Source organism: Gadus macrocephalus, chromosome 11 (assembly GCF_031168955.1).
Source record: "Gadus macrocephalus chromosome 11, ASM3116895v1".
NCBI classification, from domain to species: Eukaryota; Metazoa; Chordata; class Actinopteri; order Gadiformes; family Gadidae; genus Gadus; species Gadus macrocephalus.
Genome location: NC_082392.1, coordinates 6,697,763 through 6,717,557, shown reverse-complemented (window position 1 = coordinate 6,717,557; position 19,795 = coordinate 6,697,763). Strand labels below are relative to the sequence as shown.

The 19,795-nt window shown below is 42.4% G+C and overlaps 1 protein-coding gene across 1 annotated transcript; it reads right to left on the bottom strand.

Moving 5' to 3' along the window:
* Nucleotides 1-8,928: 8,928 nt before the first annotated feature.
* LOC132467136 (IgGFc-binding protein) lies at nucleotides 8,929-18,838 on the bottom strand. The gene is made up of 13 exons (XM_060064244.1): nucleotides 18,795-18,838; nucleotides 16,691-17,917; nucleotides 16,339-16,595; nucleotides 15,555-16,134; nucleotides 14,664-15,253; nucleotides 14,009-14,576; nucleotides 13,467-13,732; nucleotides 12,449-12,769; nucleotides 11,735-12,305; nucleotides 11,431-11,630; nucleotides 10,670-10,811; nucleotides 10,010-10,338; nucleotides 8,929-9,556 (listed from the first exon to the last, which is right to left on the bottom strand). Exons 2-13 carry the CDS (start codon nucleotides 17,868-17,870, stop codon nucleotides 9,248-9,250), a joined length of 5,313 nt encoding a protein of 1,770 aa, XP_059920227.1. The 5' UTR covers nucleotides 17,871-17,917; nucleotides 18,795-18,838; the 3' UTR covers nucleotides 8,929-9,247.
* Nucleotides 18,839-19,795: the final 957 nt, after the last annotated feature.

The following is a 19,795-nucleotide window of genomic DNA, read 5'->3' as shown; positions in this document are numbered from 1 at the left end:
CAATAGATGTGGATGTAAACATGAATAAAGGAAATGTCCAGCATTTGGTCAGACAAGTAAGTCATGCCAGAAAAATAATAATTTTGCAAAGATGTGCAAAGCACAAGGCTACACAGGGAAAATTCATGCTGTGGAACAGAGTGACAGTGAAAATAACATGTTCATTGGCACATTGTGCCAATGATTGTGCCTTTTGGCCGTGACTAAAGATAAACAGGAGAAAGGTGAAATTTAAGCTCGATACTGGTGCAGGTTGCAATGTGATGTCAGCAGACACGTTCAACTCACTGGACATCAGAGGAAAGCTGAAAAAATCCACCTGCAGGCTTGTTGCATATTTCGGCCACAAGTCGGCGCCATTGGACAAGAGAGAACTCACTTGTGTGCGTACTGGACATTCAAAGAGGAAATCAGCTATGCATCAGGACTGATGTTCAAAGCTGCAAAACTCATTGTGCCAAACCAGATGAGACAGGGAATGCTCAACAAAATACATTAGTCACATCTTGGCATAGTGAAATGTAAAGAGAGAGCTAGGGATATTCTCTACTGGCCAGGCATGCCAAGTCAGATAGAGGACGTTGTGTCTCAATGTGCTGTATGTAATGAAACCAAAAACAGCAATCCAAAAGCACCTCTACTTCCCCACACACTGCCAGGAAGAGCATGGGAGAAGATTGGCACAGAACTCTTTCACTACAATGGTGCAGAGTGTTTGCTCTGTGTAGATTACTATTCAAAATATCCAGAGATCACCAAGTTGTGTGACACAACTTGGTGTCACACAACCGAGTGATGACAGCCAAGGTGTCATCACTGCTATGAAGTCGACCTTCGCTAGGCACGGAATTCCATTTCCCGTAGTCTCTGACGATGGTCCACAATATGCCAGTGGTGAATTCAGTGTTTTCTGAGAGCTGGGAATTTGAACATGTTACTTTCGGTCCAGGACATGCTCAGTCCAATGGTCAGGCAGAGAGAACAGTACAAACTGTAAAGAACATGCTCAAAAAGGCACAGAGCGGCAATGGCGACCCTTGCATTGCTCTGCTCGAATACCGCAAAACACCACTGGAGGGTATAGGATTCTCTGTTAATGGGACATGTCTAAAGTCCAAACTGCCAGCATCAACAACTCTATTGACTCCTGAAAATAGAGCTCAAGTTCATGACAATCTGAAAAGCAGACAAATGAAACAAAAGAGCTACTTTGACAGCCAAACACAAAAGTTGCCAGATCTACGAACAGTTGAAAACGTCAGAATACAGAAAGGAGGTACATGGCAGCCAGCTGTGGTTGCGAAAAGACATCAGCTACCAAGATCCTTCATAGTTCGCACACAAGATGGACGAGTCTACAGGACAAACGGAATGCATCTACCGAAGACGGACGAGAGGGAGTTTCCACCTACAGAGACGCAGGACATTCCCACATACACACACACTGAAACGGCACACACTGAGTCTGGCACAGAATGCAACGACACAGAGGTCAATCAGGACACTGACTCTCATGATGGACAAGCACAGTTACAATTACATCACACAAGGTCTGGGAGACAAGTCAAGATTCTAGCCAGATCCAAAGAGTAGACATGCATTCGAACTCAAGCAGATCAAGCTAGGTCACACAGATTGTGTTACTGAGTGTTAATGATGAAAAAAAAAAAAGAATGTTGTTGATTTATTAATGCATGCGTGTAACATAATGCCTTTTGTTGTTGGTATTGTTAGATACACTGTAGAATACAATACAAGTTTATTTGAATGGTGTTAAACCGTGACGGAAAGGTTCTACCTTAAAGCATTGTTTTATGTTACGTGTCATAACGACAGCAAAGAAGTGAGGCATTATTTTGTATCAGTGTGATTTAAAACAAAAACAAAACAAAGCATCTTAAGAAAGGGGATGTAATGTATTGTGTGTGTGTTTCTGTAATTCAGATTGTATGACGTCAGGATGTAATGGTACGTATATGTATAATGGCGGACGACAAGTAAAGACTTGTTTGGTTTTAAGCAGAGCATGGGTTCGAGTCACATCAATATATAACAGACACCAACGGAAAGCAGAAAAATAAGAAAAGCTGATACAGGCTCCGAGAGTATGTATGAGTGTGAGCATATGTATATGACTGTCATAAAGTACATGTTATATATAGTTGTGTATGCATGCTCATGTTTGTGTATGCTCTTCAGTTTGATTTTTAAATAATTGTATTTAAAATAAACCGATAATTATACTAGGAAATATAATACTCACGGCAGTCCCTTCCTCTCCTGGGAATCCTGGATGACCTTTAGGTCCGGGACCACCCTAAAAACACAAACAAACACACACACACGCACACACACTGCAACCTGCTAGTTGCATGATAATACAGCTGCTGTTCACAGAACCCCTAAAACAAATGCAGTTAATACTGCCATGTGCTTCCAGCTATCGGTTAAATATGCAGACAATAAACCTAATTTGAAATGGGCCAATGTATAATAGACAGAAAAGGACACACCTGCATACAAGATGCCCCTGAACTTAAAGAAACCATACAAGTGGCCCCTGAAGTTAGCCACGCAAAAAAAAAGGACTAGGGATGTAGTAACCCAATAGTTTATCAATCAATTCAATATTTGTTGCAAATATTTACTTGATCGACTTTACTATTTAATTCATATTTCCCGGAGAAACTCAGAGGAAGCTGCGAGAAGCGACATCATGACAGTGTAAATCATCTCTTGTCCTTGGATTCGCCATCAACTGCCAGACTAGACTAGCTGACGGCTGGGGATATATCATATGGTATTGGACGACCAGTCGACGATGGGTCTGGACTGACGAATCAGATTTGAATGTGTAGATCTCATAATAGTATCTATAATATTGTTATTATTTTATTATTATGAGTAGTATATTCAATGTTATTGCTCTATGAGAATTGTAGCTGTGTCTCCGTTAATACCATCCATTCCATTGGCATAAAGTCATTATTTGTAAAGGTGATCAAAGAAGAAGGAGATTAAGTCAATGACAAATTGATTGATCAACTATTGGGTTACTACATACAAGTCCTATGTTTTTTGTTACCTCAGGGGCCACTTTTATTTTTTGTGAACATATCCTGCAGGTGTTTCATTTTCTGTCTATTACATATTGGCCCAGCTCAAATCAGGTTTATTGTCTGCATATTTAACAGAATGCTGGAAGCACATGGCAGTTTACTTTTCATTGAGTTTGTTTTATGGGTGGGACGTTGTTTTCCGTTCAGATGTAGGTGAGCGGGAAACAGTAAAGTCTGTTTTTTTTTTTTTTTTTTTTTTTGTGTCTATATAACGCGGTGTATACCGTCGCTCATCCTCCAAGCTTTTCTTTCAGCAATTGGAGGGTACAGCAGGTGGGAAACTAGACGGCTACGCCTACAATCATAGAACTAGAGTTATAATAACATAACTATCTGAAATGATTGTCTGAAAAGGTCAGCTAATCTACTTTGGCTTTGCCTTTACTGGGCCACAATGACAGCGTGGCTCTCGCCTAGCGAGATGCGTGGTTGTCCTGGGTCTGCTCTTTATGCTCAGACTACAGCGGTGACTTGCTTGCCAGAGGTTGGGTCCCAGGCGACACAAACTCAGGGTGCTCTCTGTATATAACAGACACCAACGGAAAGCAGAAAAATAAGAAAAGCTGATACAGGCTCCGAGAGTATGTATGAGTGTGAGCATATGTATATGACTGTCATAAAGTACATGTTATATATAGTTGTGTATGCATGCTCATGTTTGTGTATGCTCTTCAGTTTGATTTTTAAATAATTGTATTTAAAATAAACCGATAATTATACTAGGAAATATAATACTCACGGCAGTCCCTTCCTCTCCTGGGAATCCTGGATGACCTTTAGGTCCGGGACCACCCTAAAAACACAAACAAACACACACACACGCACACACACTGCAACCTGCTAGTTGCATGATAATACAGCTGCTGTTCACAGAACCCCTAAAACAAATGCAGTTAATACTGCCATGTGCTTCCAGCTATCGGTTAAATATGCAGACAATAAACCTAATTTGAAATGGGCCAATGTATAATAGACAGAAAAGGACACACCTGCATACAAGATGCCCCTGAACTTAAAGAAACCATACAAGTGGCCCCTGAAGTTAGCCACGCAAAAAAAAAGGACTAGGGATGTAGTAACCCAATAGTTTATCAATCAATTCAATATTTGTTGCAAATATTTACTTGATCGACTTTACTATTTAATTCATATTTCCCGGAGAAACTCAGAGGAAGCTGCGAGAAGCGACATCATGACAGTGTAAATCATCTCTTGTCCTTGGATTCGCCATCAACTGCCAGACTAGACTAGCTGACGGCTGGGGATATATCATATGGTATTGGACGACCAGTCGACGATGGGTCTGGACTGACGAATCAGATTTGAATGTGTAGATCTCATAATAGTATCTATAATATTGTTATTATTTTATTATTATGAGTAGTATATTCAATGTTATTGCTCTATGAGAATTGTAGCTGTGTCTCCGTTAATACCATCCATTCCATTGGCATAAAGTCATTATTTGTAAAGGTGATCAAAGAAGAAGGAGATTAAGTCAATGACAAATTGATTGATCAACTATTGGGTTACTACATACAAGTCCTATGTTTTTTGTTACCTCAGGGGCCACTTTTATTTTTTGTGAACATATCCTGCAGGTGTTTCATTTTCTGTCTATTACATATTGGCCCAGCTCAAATCAGGTTTATTGTCTGCATATTTAACAGAATGCTGGAAGCACATGGCAGTTTACTTTTCATTGAGTTTGTTTTATGGGTGGGACGTTGTTTTCCGTTCAGATGTAGGTGAGCGGGAAACAGTAAAGTCTGTTTTTTTTTTTTTGTTTTTTTTTTGTGTCTATATAACGCGGTGTATACCGTCGCTCATCCTCCAAGCTTTTCTTTCAGCAATTGGAGGGTACAGCAGGTGGGAAACTAGACGGCTACGCCTACAATCATAGAACTAGAGTTATAATAACATAACTATCTGAAATGATTGTCTGAAAAGGTCAGCTAATCTACTTTGGCTTTGCCTTTACTGGGCCACAATGACAGCGTGGCTCTCGCCTAGCGAGATGCGTGGTTGTCCTGGGTCTGCTCTTTATGCTCAGACTACAGCGGTGACTTGCTTGCCAGAGGTTGGGTCCCAGGCGACACAAACTCAGGGTGCTCTCTGTACCCCGCTCCGTGTTGCCAGACCTGGAGTATTGAGGAAGCCCCCATGCACTTCTCAAGGGGGGGATCCATTAGGCAGTGACGTCTTATGTGATGGTTTTTTTAACGGACGCCTATTTCACAGGTTGGGAGGAATATGACACTCGTCAGAGGCGAGCAGCCGACGCTCCCCACTGCACACATAAATGTCCTAAAGCTCAGCATTTACATTTTTCTCACATGGTGCACTACAGCTGTGTTCTAATCAGAACAGACAGTGTGTCAGCGGCGGCTTACATAAACCGACATGGCGCTCCTCTGCCCTCCAACGAGCAGCGGGCGAGCTCTGGCTTTATCACGAGCACCCAGAACTTCAGGGCGGACCTCAAGTCTTGCGGCGATCTCCGCCGAGACAAGTGTCGGTTAGATCCTGACATTGTCAGGCTGATTCGGCAGAGCTTCGTAGTGCCCAATGGAGCACACACGTTTTCTGGAACTCAAATACTATGTTTACTTGTTGGAAAAACACCATAATATGTCTCCTTTAAAGGTTGGGTATGGGATTTGCGAAATGCCAGCAGATTTTGAAAACACACAACTCAAATGGTCCTACCCCCTCTCCTTCAACGCTGACTCTGACTCCACCCATTCCAAGTACATGGACGTCATGCACGAGCGAACACAGATGCGCGAGAGCGAGTCATTTGCTAGTGAGCTAGCTCCAGTAGCTACCGCAGGATAACAACAAACAGAAGCTTGCTCTGGGTCACGAGGTTTGAGTGCGTGCACGAAGGGGTCGCGCGCGGGGGAGGGGGAGTGCAGTACGACCGTTTGATTGACGTACTTACTGTCCAATGCAACTCGGTGGCTCTGGAAATCATTGGCTGGAGTTTTTCGAGCCCTGCCCGTTCCACAGATGATTGACTTGTTTAATTTTCATGCCAGTACTTCTAACTCAGTGGCTGTAAGTGGGTTATGATAAGGATTTCAAGTAATTTTGCAAAAATGGCCAAAAAAGCGAATTCCATACCCAACCTTTAAGTGACCGGCTATTCTTACTTTGGTTACAGATTGTAACTGCTGTAGTTAAAATTCTTTCCTCTACCATTATTTATTAATACATCACCCCTGTCTCTCTCTATTGATAGGGTGATGCGTGCTTGCGTCGACATTTAGTCCATCGTCACATTCATTCGTTTCCAGAACGCATGGGGCCCTATCTTGCATCCGGCGCAAGTGACTTAGTCACTGGCGCATGTGTCGTTGCTAGTTTACAACTGGCGCAGAGCGTTCTTTTCCCACCACCGCCACTCGCCGGTAAATTAGGGATTGATCATGCGCCCCAAGGGGCGGTCAGGCGTAAGCTACGCCTGACCCGTCAGGCTGTCACAGATATCTGCCATCTCCTGGCAGATGAGCTGGGGACTGATGCACGCTGTCCCTATGCCCTCCCCGTTGCAGTGAAAGTTACAGCGGCACTGCATTTCTATGCATCTGGGTCGTTCCAGCATCCCCTTCTATTGGACGCATTTCACAATTCGCAATAAGTTCGGCTGTACATGCAGTTACGTCAGGTCTAGTCCGACATGCTGGGGAATACATCAAATTCCCTGTTACACCAGACAGCCAGGAAAGAGTTTTGGACCAAGTGGGTTCCCTGGCGTCCTTGGTGCTATAGACTGCACCCATGTGCAGCTACGTGCCCCATCAGTAAACGCACTCATATACATAAACCGGTAGGGAACTCATTCGGTTAATATCCAAGTCATTTCCGATGCTAATTGTAGAATAAATCATGTCTTTGCTAATTACCCTGGCTCAAGCCATGACTCTTTCATATTGGCAAACTCAACCATTCCTGCCATATTCGAGGGGAATCCTCCCTTGGATGGGTGGCTGTTAGGGGACAACATCGGAATGTCCTTGAAACATTTTTTATTCGACTTGTCCAAATGTTCGTAGGCGTAAATGAAAAAAAATAATACAAAACGAAAAATAAAAAGTTGCAAAGATTTGAAGGAGATTTAGCCGAAAAATAAATTATTTTCTCACTCCTCTGAACCTTTCTTGGCGTGCGCCTGGCAAATCCGCCATCATAAAAGCAATCCGCCATGGAACAAGCGCCGATCGCTCTTAAAGGGGAATGCAAGAAAACGCTCTGATTGGTTCATTGCACGTTACGCCCAAACCACACCTACGGGTAATTAGGCTGCTTCAGACCAACCCTTTTGACACTTGCGCCGCGGCGCATGTGTCATTTTGTGTCAATAGCGATAGCGCCGTAGAACCGCCCACAAAGCTACTTGCGCTTTGCGCTTCCCACTTGCGTTTCAGACCGTTAAAATAGGGCCCATGGTGTGCTCCCCGGTATGCTAGGGCTTCTTCGCTGCATCGTTGTCAATTTAGCTGCTCTTTGTGACCGTTTATTTTAAGGTTGACCTCTTTGTGGTATCCCAGTTTTGCGTTTGGATTAAGTGCGACCCGTTCCCTGCTTTGGTTACAGATTATAACTGCCGTTGGAATATCCTGTCCTCTACCATTAATTATGATTAGGTGACCCCTGTCTCTCTATGCAAGTTACATACACGGAGACGTTTTTGCAAAGCTCTTTATTTTAATAACCTGGGAAAAAAAATGGTGGATGGGTTTAATAAGGTAATAACATTACTTGGTTTTTTTGCATATGAATTTCTGATTCAGTTAGATTCACGTAGCTAACGTTATGCTTATATTACCTGAATTAGTCACAGCTGCATAGGATTAGCAGCTATCTAGGTACTTTAACTACCATTTCTCTAATTGTATATCATGGTGGCTCTTTGGTAAGCGTTGGTTCAGTAGAAGCAGTAATTGACGACTTGCGGCAAACGTTTCCATGGTAACAGCGAGCCCCACCAATGAGCGACGGAATATGAACGGGAGTTCCACTTCGGGAACCACACTGATGGGCTCCATTGCTTATCAATTGGAATGGTGTCCTTGACATCTAGAACCGCTCCTTTGATCTCTGTTTCAACCCCGGGACTTCTCTTCTACTTATGTAGGTTTTTTTTCCTGACTCAGGAAATCAGCGACTAGCCCTTCCCCTTCTAGAATTGGTTCTAAATTCTAAAGATGGCTAAGGGGTTCTCATGACATTATCAAACATACTTATTGCGTTTATACCATTGTATTGGAATCCACATCTATCATTTTCTGTTATTGCTCATTTTCTGTTATTAGCTGTCGGGGTCGTGCAAAATATCTCTGCAAATTAAGAAGCAACTTTGCCATCCCATACACTGGCCTTCGCAACTGAAGGAATAACTTGCTTTTCATGTTTTTTAATTGTGCCTTGTTAAATGTGCTATCTTCCCTTTCACTCGCAATGAACATAGAGTCCGGAAGCTGCAACCAGCCTGTGCTGCTTAATTTAAGCACGGCCCAGACGTCATTAACTGGCTTATTTACAATTAGATGTACCACTGCTTCCACCACAGCTGTAGGCCACCATGAGTGGGGTAGTTTACGGTTTAGTTTGCACCATTCATTATGCATTCATGTTGCATTCATCATTTTGAATTTGTTTTAGCGCTTTTCTCAGATTTGGGTAAATGGCTATGACCTGCGATCAAATATAACCTTTTTTTTACCGTTCTCTGGGATGAACATTGTTGGTAAAAATGTGGATAATGTAAGTAAACTCAACAACACATATACAACATAGTTCCACTCATGTTTTTTAATGCTTAAATGTTATTTAGTATGCCTTTAACATCGCATTGGACTTCCCTGATCAACGTGTGCAGGGTATAGCTTTAACATAATTAAAAGGTGAAGGTTAGTTAATTTGACCATTAACACATCAAGTCTATATCGTAGGCTGATAATAAACCACAATAACAGCCTCTGTTTATATCACAGGTCAATACTAAATATGATCAATATAAAAGCCTTAATACTTTTTAATGCGTCGTCATTATGTTAAGATTATATTATGATGATTATACTGATAATACTCAGAGGGAAATTATTTTCCACATGGGGCGCGTCTCAGTCCAGCCGGCAGGGGTCATCTCCTGGCTCGTCGATCCTCCAGCTCTTGCTCCACTCTTGCACTGTGGAGATGGCCTGGCCAGCTGGGTTCTGGAGCTCGTCGTTACTTTTGCCATTGAAGTTGCCACAGAGCCCACAGACTTTACCCTCGTAGGTTCTGGGCAGGAGGACCACCACCTTCCAGTTACACTCAAACCAGACCTGTAGCCCGAAGTCTGTCTCGATTAACGGACTACCGTTTTTGTAGGAGATCGTGACCTGCCCGTTCCCGAGGACTATGGGAACTGTCACCGGCTCTTCATTCACCTGTACAGAACATACTGTATCAATCAATAATCAATATGGCCATAACCTCCACATCCTACTGGACGTCCCTCTGTAACAGTACATTTCCTGACACTAAAGCACAGTGCCAAAATTCCCTTGCAGTCGTTGAGCAACACATTATGGTGATGACATGAGATACATCGGAAATTTAAATGTTACATTCAGCACCATGAATGGTCATCATGCATGAACAGAAGGAGAGTTTGTTAGTATTATCTCCATAAATGTGCATCATGTACCACTATGAATGTGCTCCTCGGATAATAGTTCACCTCAATTACTTGGATTGGCCTATTGAAGATGTTATCTTTATCTAGATGAATAATTTCCTTGATTATTGATCACCAACATTTTGAATGAAAGATGGACATGGAGAAAATGATTATCAAAACATTCATCATCTACCCTAAAAACACATTATGCACCCCTTACCTTCACTTCACTGGATTTGTTTCTGCCAGCGCTGATCTTAATACCGTGAACAGTCACGACAACCTCCTTGACACTGGCAGCCTTGCTGTTTGCTCTGCCTCCGTTCCTCTCGTTGATGGAGAAGGCCGCCAAGCCATGCAGGTTCCCGCAGGTCCTGGAGTAGACGTACCTGCAGGGGCCCTGGAACTCGAAGGTGTATCCGTCGAAGGTGCGGTAGTGGGGGTCGCCCCAGGCCCAGCAGGTACCCGTCGGCATGGGAAGACACACCGCCTGGCCGTCTTCAACGACGCACTTCTCTTGCGTGCTGCATGGTCTCGATGCACAGGGATCTGCAATAACATCCAAATAAAAGTTACCTAGAAACACTGTAATGGTACGTAACGTTTTCTAGTGTGAGCTTTATGGTCATGTAATTCTTCTATTCATACTTTACGGTAGAAGTTAGTAATAGTTATGTTTCATGAAGTCCAGATGAACAACATATATATATATATACAGTATATATTTATTGCATGTTCTAAATGAGCACTAGATGTTTCATAGTCTAAGTTAACATTAGATATGTTTCACTCAGAATTGTACAATAGATATATGTAGGTCTAATACGGTATACTTGTTGGTGTAACATAGATAAATGCTGCATGGAGTGCTGCAACTTGCCTTGGTGGAAGCAAGCCCTGACCCCTTTCTTAACCTGGCATTCACTCTCTGCAGGACATGAGTGGGCTTTACAGACCAAGCCATTCACTGGATCACATTTGCAGCTTTGCATGCAGCCCTCCCCATACACCACTTCATTTGGCTAATGACGGAAAGAAATGGAATTTAAGTATAAAAGATCTGTTCTTTGAATATTCATTGAAGGAATGTTACATTTTAAGATCATGTGACTTTTGATCATAGTCTCACTACCCCTGCCCCAACCTTAAATTGACATAGAAACGGTTACAACAGAAAGTTTAAATATAAACATGCAGTCCTTAAAAAGGAAACTTAAATGATATTTACTAGAGATGCTCTGATTTTTTTTCATTGCCACAGAATGTGACAGTCATATATGATACTGAAATGTGCCTACGCGCATACTGTTGTATGTAGGGTGAACCTTGCGAGTTATGCAAGTTCTCAGTAAATTACACTGAACATAAAACTGCCTCCTTTGCCATCTTTAAAGTGACCCCGTGAAATCCTGGCTGCGTAGCACAATGTTGTAGACGGGAGAACTCATGATGCCACTGATGCCACAAGTTCCGCTTGGATGTGCGTGCGCCGCATGCAGGGGAAAATGCCGCGCAAGTAATTTACGTCACATATACGGCTTTATTGATCGGTGCTTTTTGGGTTCTCGAATCAGGAAACTTTTGCCCTTTTCAGAAGATCATGATCTGCATCCGATCAATCGGAGCATCTCTAATATTTACCCTGAATGTTTTCCCATTCTCATAGCAGCCACATTGAGTCATGGGCACACAGGATTGTCCATTGAATAAAAAGCCATCATTGCAGGTGCATCCTTCTGTACAGCTGTTGGGGCACTCGACCACGTCGGTGAGTCCAGGACACGCTACTCCGCAGTTATTAGAACATACTTCATAGTGACTGTTGGCCGGACATTTCATGGCTGCCAGGAAGAATAATAAACAGGGTTAAATGCCATTGAATGGATTTCTTTTAACTATGTTAACGTCACAGAAATTGTACATGTATGTCTTGCATATAACTTACGGCAAAGCTCATCTGTCCTCCAGTTGACTTTGATTCCTGACAAGTGACAGCGTAAGGCATAAGCTGCCATGTTGTCACAAACCACCTTGGGATCACCCTTTGATGTGCATGAATCAGCCACGCAGTTGTCATAATAGACCCTCGGGTCTACTTTAGCTCTGCATTGTTTAAAGGCATTTCCGTTTATCAAAGGAAGGCAGCCCTGAGAGGACATGGCATCTGGGCATTTGTCAGTTTTGTCATTTGCCATGCAGTTGTGTCCTATGCAGCCACGTTCACACTTAATGCCGGGAAAATGGACTTCCCATGAACCTGTGAAGACATTCAGGTCAGCAGTCAGACTGCCGTCAGGCTGCTGGAGTTCATCTTTGGGATTGTCATTAAAGTTTCCACACAGGCCACTGGTCTGGCCTTTGTAGTTGCCAGGTACAGTGAGGGTAAGAAAGTAATTGAGGTCGTAGCTTAGAAGCAGGCCAAAGTCTGTGGCCATGAAGTAATGGACACCCTTCTGGTAGAGATTCACCGCTCCGTTATTAAGACTCAGAGGAAGGTAGTGCAGTACTCCATTTACCTGAAGGAAAATGTGAAACACACAGAGAGACACAATCTTGAAGAACAAATAATGACCAGGAATACAAGAAGCAACTATACAGCACTCTCCATTCCATAATACAGCACTCTCCATTCCGGAGAATCACAGATGGCTCTGCTCACCAAAACTCCAGACACGGTGTTCCTCAAGACCAGATTGAAGCCATAGACATCCAGGGTAACCCCCTTGGTGACGGAGCTCTTCTGGTTATAATTCTCTGCCAAGACAGTGAAGGGCACCAGGTGCGTGCCCTTCATCAGGTTTGTCTTGGAAAGCGTGTAGGTGCAGGTTCCCTGTAGGTTGAACACTCGCCCATCGAATGAGCGGTAGTGGAGATCCCCAGAGCGTTGGCAGATTCCCACTCCAACAGCTCGGCATTGACGCTTGCCCTTCTCCAACTGGCACACCTCATTAGCACCGCAAGCGAATGTCTTACACTCAACCTGAACGAACAGATGAATGCATTGATACATGTTACCGTTAAAGTATAAAGCACTTAAGTTATATATATTATAAATAAGTGTGAAATAACTCTGGATTATAACAGAAATCACTGATATGGAGTGTTTGGTTAGAAAAATGGGTTTCCCAGTCCCTCCACTCTGCAGTAAACAGAGAGCCTATTTTCTGGTATCCGGTTCATGCTTTATCCAATTAGGATAGAGAACTCCACAAAGGGGCGATCCTCACAGTGAGTTTAGGGCAAGGCAGCAGGACTTCACTGTTGACTGACAATGGCTTAGCGTAAGCATTGAACAGGCGTAGATGTGAACCCTTGAACAGCTGAAGATGCAAACCCTTGAACGGGCGAAGCTAACCACTGCAGCAATTCCTCGAACAGCTTACACAACCAAACATGCCAAGCGAAAGAAAAACAGATGAATAAAAGAAAGCTGCCAGGAAACGGACAGGAGTTTTCAATGACATGCATTCATGGTACATGTCTTGCACCATTCATGACGCATGTCTTGCCCTATTCATGATGCATACATGGTGACGTTGGGAGGAGGAAGGGGATTTCTCACTGCGTAAATGGACAGCAAGCTAGTCAAAGACAACAACGTTGCTTACTGGGCCTTTCATTTTCTACACAGAATGGGAACACTTTAATTTGTTTCCCTTCGCTCTCATCCATGTTACCTCTCCGTCTGCGTTACACTTGCATTCCTTGTCACACTTTCCATTGGGGTAGAAAACTTGGTTGAGGGTGTAGTAGCGATCTCCATCAACACAGCCACACTGTGATATGGGCACGCAGTGCTCCCCACTCAGGACGAAGCCCTCCTCACAGACACAGCCCTCCCTGCAGGGTTCATCACAGCCAAGGCTGGCTAGGTTGGTCTGGCAGGTGGCAGGACAGACTGCCGCACACGTTTCATAGCGGCTGTTAGCCGGACATTTGAACTCTGGGGAAACGAGAGAGGAGAGGCTGAGGGAACTTGTTTCACATTCGGAAGTTGACACAAGAAAAATTCAGGGCAAACCAATGATTACAATATTTAATCATTGAAAAGTAAAATGGTGTGGTCACGGCCATATCAGTCATGAAGAGTTGCATTCAAACCACTTCCCAGTCCGCAATGACATGCAAAAACAAAGTTTAGTACTCATTAACGTGTATTCAGTAATGTCCAGATTAACATGACAGAGACAGACAATGAACACAGTATTGCAGTTCTTACCACAGAATTGTCTGGATCTCCAGCGGTAAACCTTTGCATCCACAGCTTGGCAGGCAGAGGAATAAGATGTAATTGCTTGGCAGAGAACTTTCTTCCTGGCCTCAAACGAGCAAACATCAAACACACATTCTTCAAAGTAATCAGCCGGATTCACTTTGGAATGGCAGTCACGGAACGGCCCTTTCGGGTCTGTTAATATGCCACAGAAAGTCCCTGTTTCATATCGCCTCTTCTGAGTGTTGTCACAACTGGGACACTTCCCTTTACAGCTGTCCACGCAGCCAGGGATCTTCTCCACTTGCCAGCTGGCACCAAACTCTGCTTGAGAGACAATTTCCTTACCGTTCATCGGAATAAGATCATCCTCTGCTTTACCATTATAATTTCCACAAAGGCCAGACACCTGTCCCATATAGCTGCTGGGCACGGAAATAAACAAAGCTCTCTCCCAGTCATAAAGTACTTTGAGGCCGAAGTTTGTAGAAACAACAGCATACCGACCACTCTTGTACACAGACACACGGTTTCCAGCCAGAGATAACGGCAGGTTAGCCAGCTCACCATCAACCTGAAACAAGGGTTAGGACTATCAAAAACAAGGACAAACTTGTAAACTGTGAGCTCTGTCCTACTGTAAGAGTGCAGTTACCCTTACCATGACTACTCCCTGATAAGTCCTACTAATGACAACGGATAGGGAGTAAACCTTGACCTCCACCATCTTGGTATAGGAGACCACATTGCTGCCCCGATGGTCGTTCTGCACCAGCACCTCAAATGGCACCAGATCAGTACCCATACAGTGTTTCACCATTTGGTATACACATGTCCCCATGAAGTCAAACTTCTTCTTGTCAAAAGTCACATAGTGGGGATCCCCTGTCGCCCTGCACTTGCCGTGGGAGATAGGGTGACAGTCCTTGATTCCTTTGAGCACCTGGCACAGTGTGCCAGTCTTGCAACCTACAGCCTCGCATTCAACTTTCCTGGTGTTTGCATTACAGGTGCAGCGTTTCTGACACTTGTCGTCCGCCCAGTAGGACTGGCCCGGAGCCAGGTAGCGACCCTCGTGTGTGCAGCCACAGTTCTCAACAGGCTGACACTCTCCATCAATCAGAACAAAGCCTTTGTTGCAGGTGCACGTCTCCATGCAGGGCAAGTTGCATATGGGGTTAGGGTTGGAACAAGTGGCAGGACAAGCACTGCCACACTGCTGGTACACACTGTTGTATTGACATTTATAAGCTGAAGGAACGGAAAGAGAAGGTGACATTATTGCCATTAACTTGAAAATGCCATTTTTGAATATCAATAGTAACATGAGAAAGAGGGTATATTAATTATTATAGAAGGTATAATGAAGGAGAACGTTACATCATAAACTATCCAAGGCAACAGGAGGAAGAGAGGAAGCTTACATTATGAACTATTAAAGGCAACATGGAGAGATTGGAAAGTTATGTTTTGAAGTAGCAACAGTTACATGAAATGAGGCTACATTATTATTTATGTAGGTTATAGTTTTAAACAAAGAAAAGCAACTTACGGCACTTTGCAAGTTTCCTCCAATCATCGACGTGACTGTCAGCTTCCTGGCAGCTTTCAGCATAAGATTCCAATGATTTGCAAAGGAAATACTTCAGCCCGTTGTTCATACAAAGGTCAAATTTACAGTTATCCATGTATGGCACAGGGTCAACAGCAGCATGACACTTACTAAATGGTCCCTTTTTAACAAGAGCTATCAGCCCACAAGATGAATCCACTTCCCACTGCTTCATCTGTTGACTAGTGCAACTCTTACACCCACCCACACAATCATCTGTACACCTGTCATCCTTCACTAGACCTGGAACCTTCCAGCTCGCCCCAAACGCCAGCACTCCAGCTGCCTGTGTGCCCTCACTTGTGGTTAAATCATCTTTAGGATCTCCGTTGAAGTTGCCACAAAGTCCACAAGTCTTTCCAGCAAAGGAAGGAGGCAAACTCACGACCAGAAGGCTTATCCAGTCATAGCGTACCAACAGACCAAAGTCTGTCTGGATTAAAATTGAGCGACCACCCTGAAAGAGTTGCAATTTCCCCTCATTCAAGGTAAGTGGTAGGCTCCATAGATTATTGTCAACCTGTAGAAAGGAAATAAATAATACTATGACACAGATGCTATTATTACCGTGTTCCTAAACCATTTTCATAAAGACAGCACTGGTTATTTGTATAAATACGTTGATCATTATGAATTGTTCATCAACCAATAATCATCGTACTTTGAGTAATATATATAGCCTTCATAGAATCACTATAAGGGCAACAGATGGTGTAAGCCTTACCCTCACTCGTCCGATCTCTGATCTAACTGTCGTGATTGTATAGCCGGCGATCTTAACTGTTACCAGACCAATATACGACACCCTGGTATTTCCCCTGTTTTCATTCTGGGCTGAGATCTCAAAGGATGGAAGATCAGTATTTTTTTCACAGTTCTTTGCAACGACGTATGTACAAGTACCCATGAAATCAAATCGTCTGCCGTCAAAGGTGGAGTAATGGGGATCTCCTTGGGCCCAGCAGATTCCAGGTTTAACAACTATAGAACCGGAGAAAACATCGATTAGATATTTAGAAAAAAAAAAACGTCTTCATAAAATAATTATGGATTACAATATTTTAATTAAACTTTACCTGGTTTTCTACATATAGCTGTTGAAGCAAAAGACGTCTTCCTTGTGACTCCTAGACCATAGAGACCAAAGCTAAAACCAGAGCTGGAGAAAATGCGTACAGGTTCTGGTCTGAGTGCGACCTGAGAAAAGGAAAAGTCGGTTCCTGGCATGTCGTGCCAAGTTACACCGATTAAGGAATTGCCATCAATGGTTATCTCTTGTTTTTTTGCTTTCGGTGCCAGTATAAGGGCTATGTTGTCAAAGCCTTTCTGGGTTACTAATGAGTAGGAAGAGCAGAGGATCTCTGTTGGCAGGATCGTCAGCAGGAAATTGTCATAGATCCGGTGATTATGCAGTTTGGCACCATTGAAGAGCATGAGGACCTGAACGCCATGGTCAGCCTTGATAGTCACAGCGTCTGGGAAGTGATATCGAACCTCCATGGATTGTCCTATCGAAAGGGTCTTATCTGTATTAATCTCCCCATTCTGGATGTTGACGTTGGTGTACTGTGATGCTTGGATGAAGATGCTATCATACTTTCTCTGAAACATCAGAGGGGCCACCATGAAATTTGATCCCCAGCTTCTCACAGGTAGCAGCTGTTCATAAACATGATCACACTTGGCAAATAGCCAATTGCAGGTGTGACCAGACATGACCCCAACAGGATACTGGGAGGAGATTCTAGACCCAGTTAAATCATGTGAGCTCTGGAGCTGAAGGCTTTCATAAGGCCCAAGGTCCAGAACCAGCCGTTGTCCATCAGCATACAAATGTCCCTGGTACAAGAGGCCACCTTTTATGTCGATCTCGACGCTGTTGTTTTGCTTTCCGTTAGTCACTGAGAACTCTTTAGACTCACCGCTGGGGGTCCCAGAAGGAGTGAAAACATAGTACTCAGTGCCCCACTTAGAAATGGGATAGAGCAACGCACTGTCAGCCGTGATTTTCTTGTAATTAAAAGAGGTTACCATCACATCTGCTGTAGCCTCGACTAACACAGTTTTAGCGTATTTCTTGCTTCCGATCAGCTCAATCTTATCAGGGAGACGCACAATGACAGATTGGTCAGCCTTAAGAAATTCCTCCTTCAGGAAGTCTAGTGAAGGCACGTGTACCTTCACCTTTGTTGGCTGCTGGGCTATGATGGTAATGGAAAAGTGAGTGTCTTTATAGTTTGGTTTATGGTTCTGCATGAAGCTGAAGGCAAACTCTTTTCCAGCGAAGCCTACACTGGCTGAACCTAAAACAAGGTGTGGGACATGAATTAATTAATAAATAAGCATTTTTCAAAATAATTATTCATCACTAAAGCAAAATTACAAGTAAAATATGAAGTAAAGGCATCCTCATTTTAAATCAGCTATTAATTCCCTCTTTTATTTATAGATCTTTGTAGAGATTCCTGCTTCTAATTAATGGATGGAGTAAATAGCAAACTCTGAGGGACAGTACGACAGTGCTTATTTTCACTCAAAATGGTCGGTTGAATGTTAAACTAACTGATTATGTTTGCTATTATTTTGTGATAACAGTAGAATACACATTTGACTGCTTATCCTGAGGGCCTCAATGCCTAAATTATGTGGCATAATGGACGTTTAATCAGTATCCCTGCCTTCCCTGGCTCTGAACTTTTAAGTCTATGTACTCTAATGGCTCAAACTATTTTGCTAAGAAAGCAAACCTACATTTTTAGACCCATCTTTTTTGTGCCATGCTTAAAACCTTCACCATTTAATATTCTGCCCCATTCGTCTATGTAGCAAGAGTGGCAGAACAGCCATGCTTCATTGTTGATGTGGTTCACAACATCAGCTCCAATGAGCCGTCACTTTATTATACTCAGGAATTCTGTTTCAGGATTGAAGGTAAACCACTATGTGTGACGAAGTAAGCTGAGCCGAGGTAGATGTTATCATGGTATTTTTGGTTTAAGAAGAAGTGATAAAAATGTTGATGGGATAAAACGAAATAAAAAAATGAGCTTTGCTCATTAGGATTGAATGCTTGGCTGTAACTTAAAACTATGTTATCTGTTATCTGTAATTTATACACAATTATAAAAAGTATGTGAGTACAGTATACGTAAGCTCAAAGTGAGACAAAGAACCACTTACTGCTGTGTAGAAGGGCCAAACAGCAGAACAGCAAAAGCTTATCCATAACTAAACCAAAGAAAAGAAAATAAACACAATATAACACATTACTGTATAACTCTATAACCAAATACAACTCACTACTATAGAACTCTACAACTCAATAATATACAAGTCTATAACAGACTACTATATAACTATATAACAGAGAACTATAGAACTCTGCAACCCACTAATATATAACTCTATAACAGACTACTATATAACTCTACAACACACTGCTATATAACTCTAGAACCCACCTCTATATTACTCTATAACAGACTTATATACAGCTCAATGACAGAAAACGATGTAACTACAACACAATACTGAATCACTCCATAAAATAGTGCTAAATAACTCTATAAACACTACTTTAAAACTCTATCACACAAGATAACACACTACTATATAACTTTATAACAAAATATATTGCACTATATAACTCTATAACACAATATAACACACAATATAATTATATAACACAATTTAACACAATACTATGCAACTATAACACACTAATATACAAATGCTATAACAGATATAACATTCTACTATGTGTCCTAGTATATGTTCTATATTCAACTTTTCTACTGCTCCATAACTAAATGTAACACACTTCTATATACTTAATAACACAATGCAAAAAACATCTTCATTACTCGATATAACATTCATTTATAAACTCTAACACAACATGAACCACTACCAAATTACTCTGCAACACACAACTTGATAATCCTATAACACACTACCGTATAACTATATAACACTTATGTTTAACTCTTGAACACAATATGGACCACTACCATATCGCTCTAGAACACTAAATGTCAACCGCTTAGATAACATTGTGATATTCATTGAAGCATGCCTACCTGCAGCGGGTTTGGATTTACAAGTCTCTGCTATCTCTGTATTTATACTGTAAGCAGCTCTTGTCTTGATCACAGCCTTTCATGTTAAATTTAAACTAATTA

Excerpts from the sequence above, each read along its gene's own strand:
- LOC132467136 (XM_060064244.1), bottom strand. The coding sequence starts at position 17,870 with ATGCAGAACCATAAACCAAACTATAAAGACACTCACTTTTCCATTACC. Across the intron at positions 12,306-12,448 it reads ACACCGTGTCTGGAGTTTTG|GTAAATGGAGTACTGCACTA; the intron begins GTGAGCAGAGCC and ends ATTTTCCTTCAG. Across the intron at positions 9,557-10,009 it reads ACAAATCCAGTGAAGTGAAG|GTGAATGAAGAGCCGGTGAC; the intron begins GTAAGGGGTGCA and ends TGTTCTGTACAG.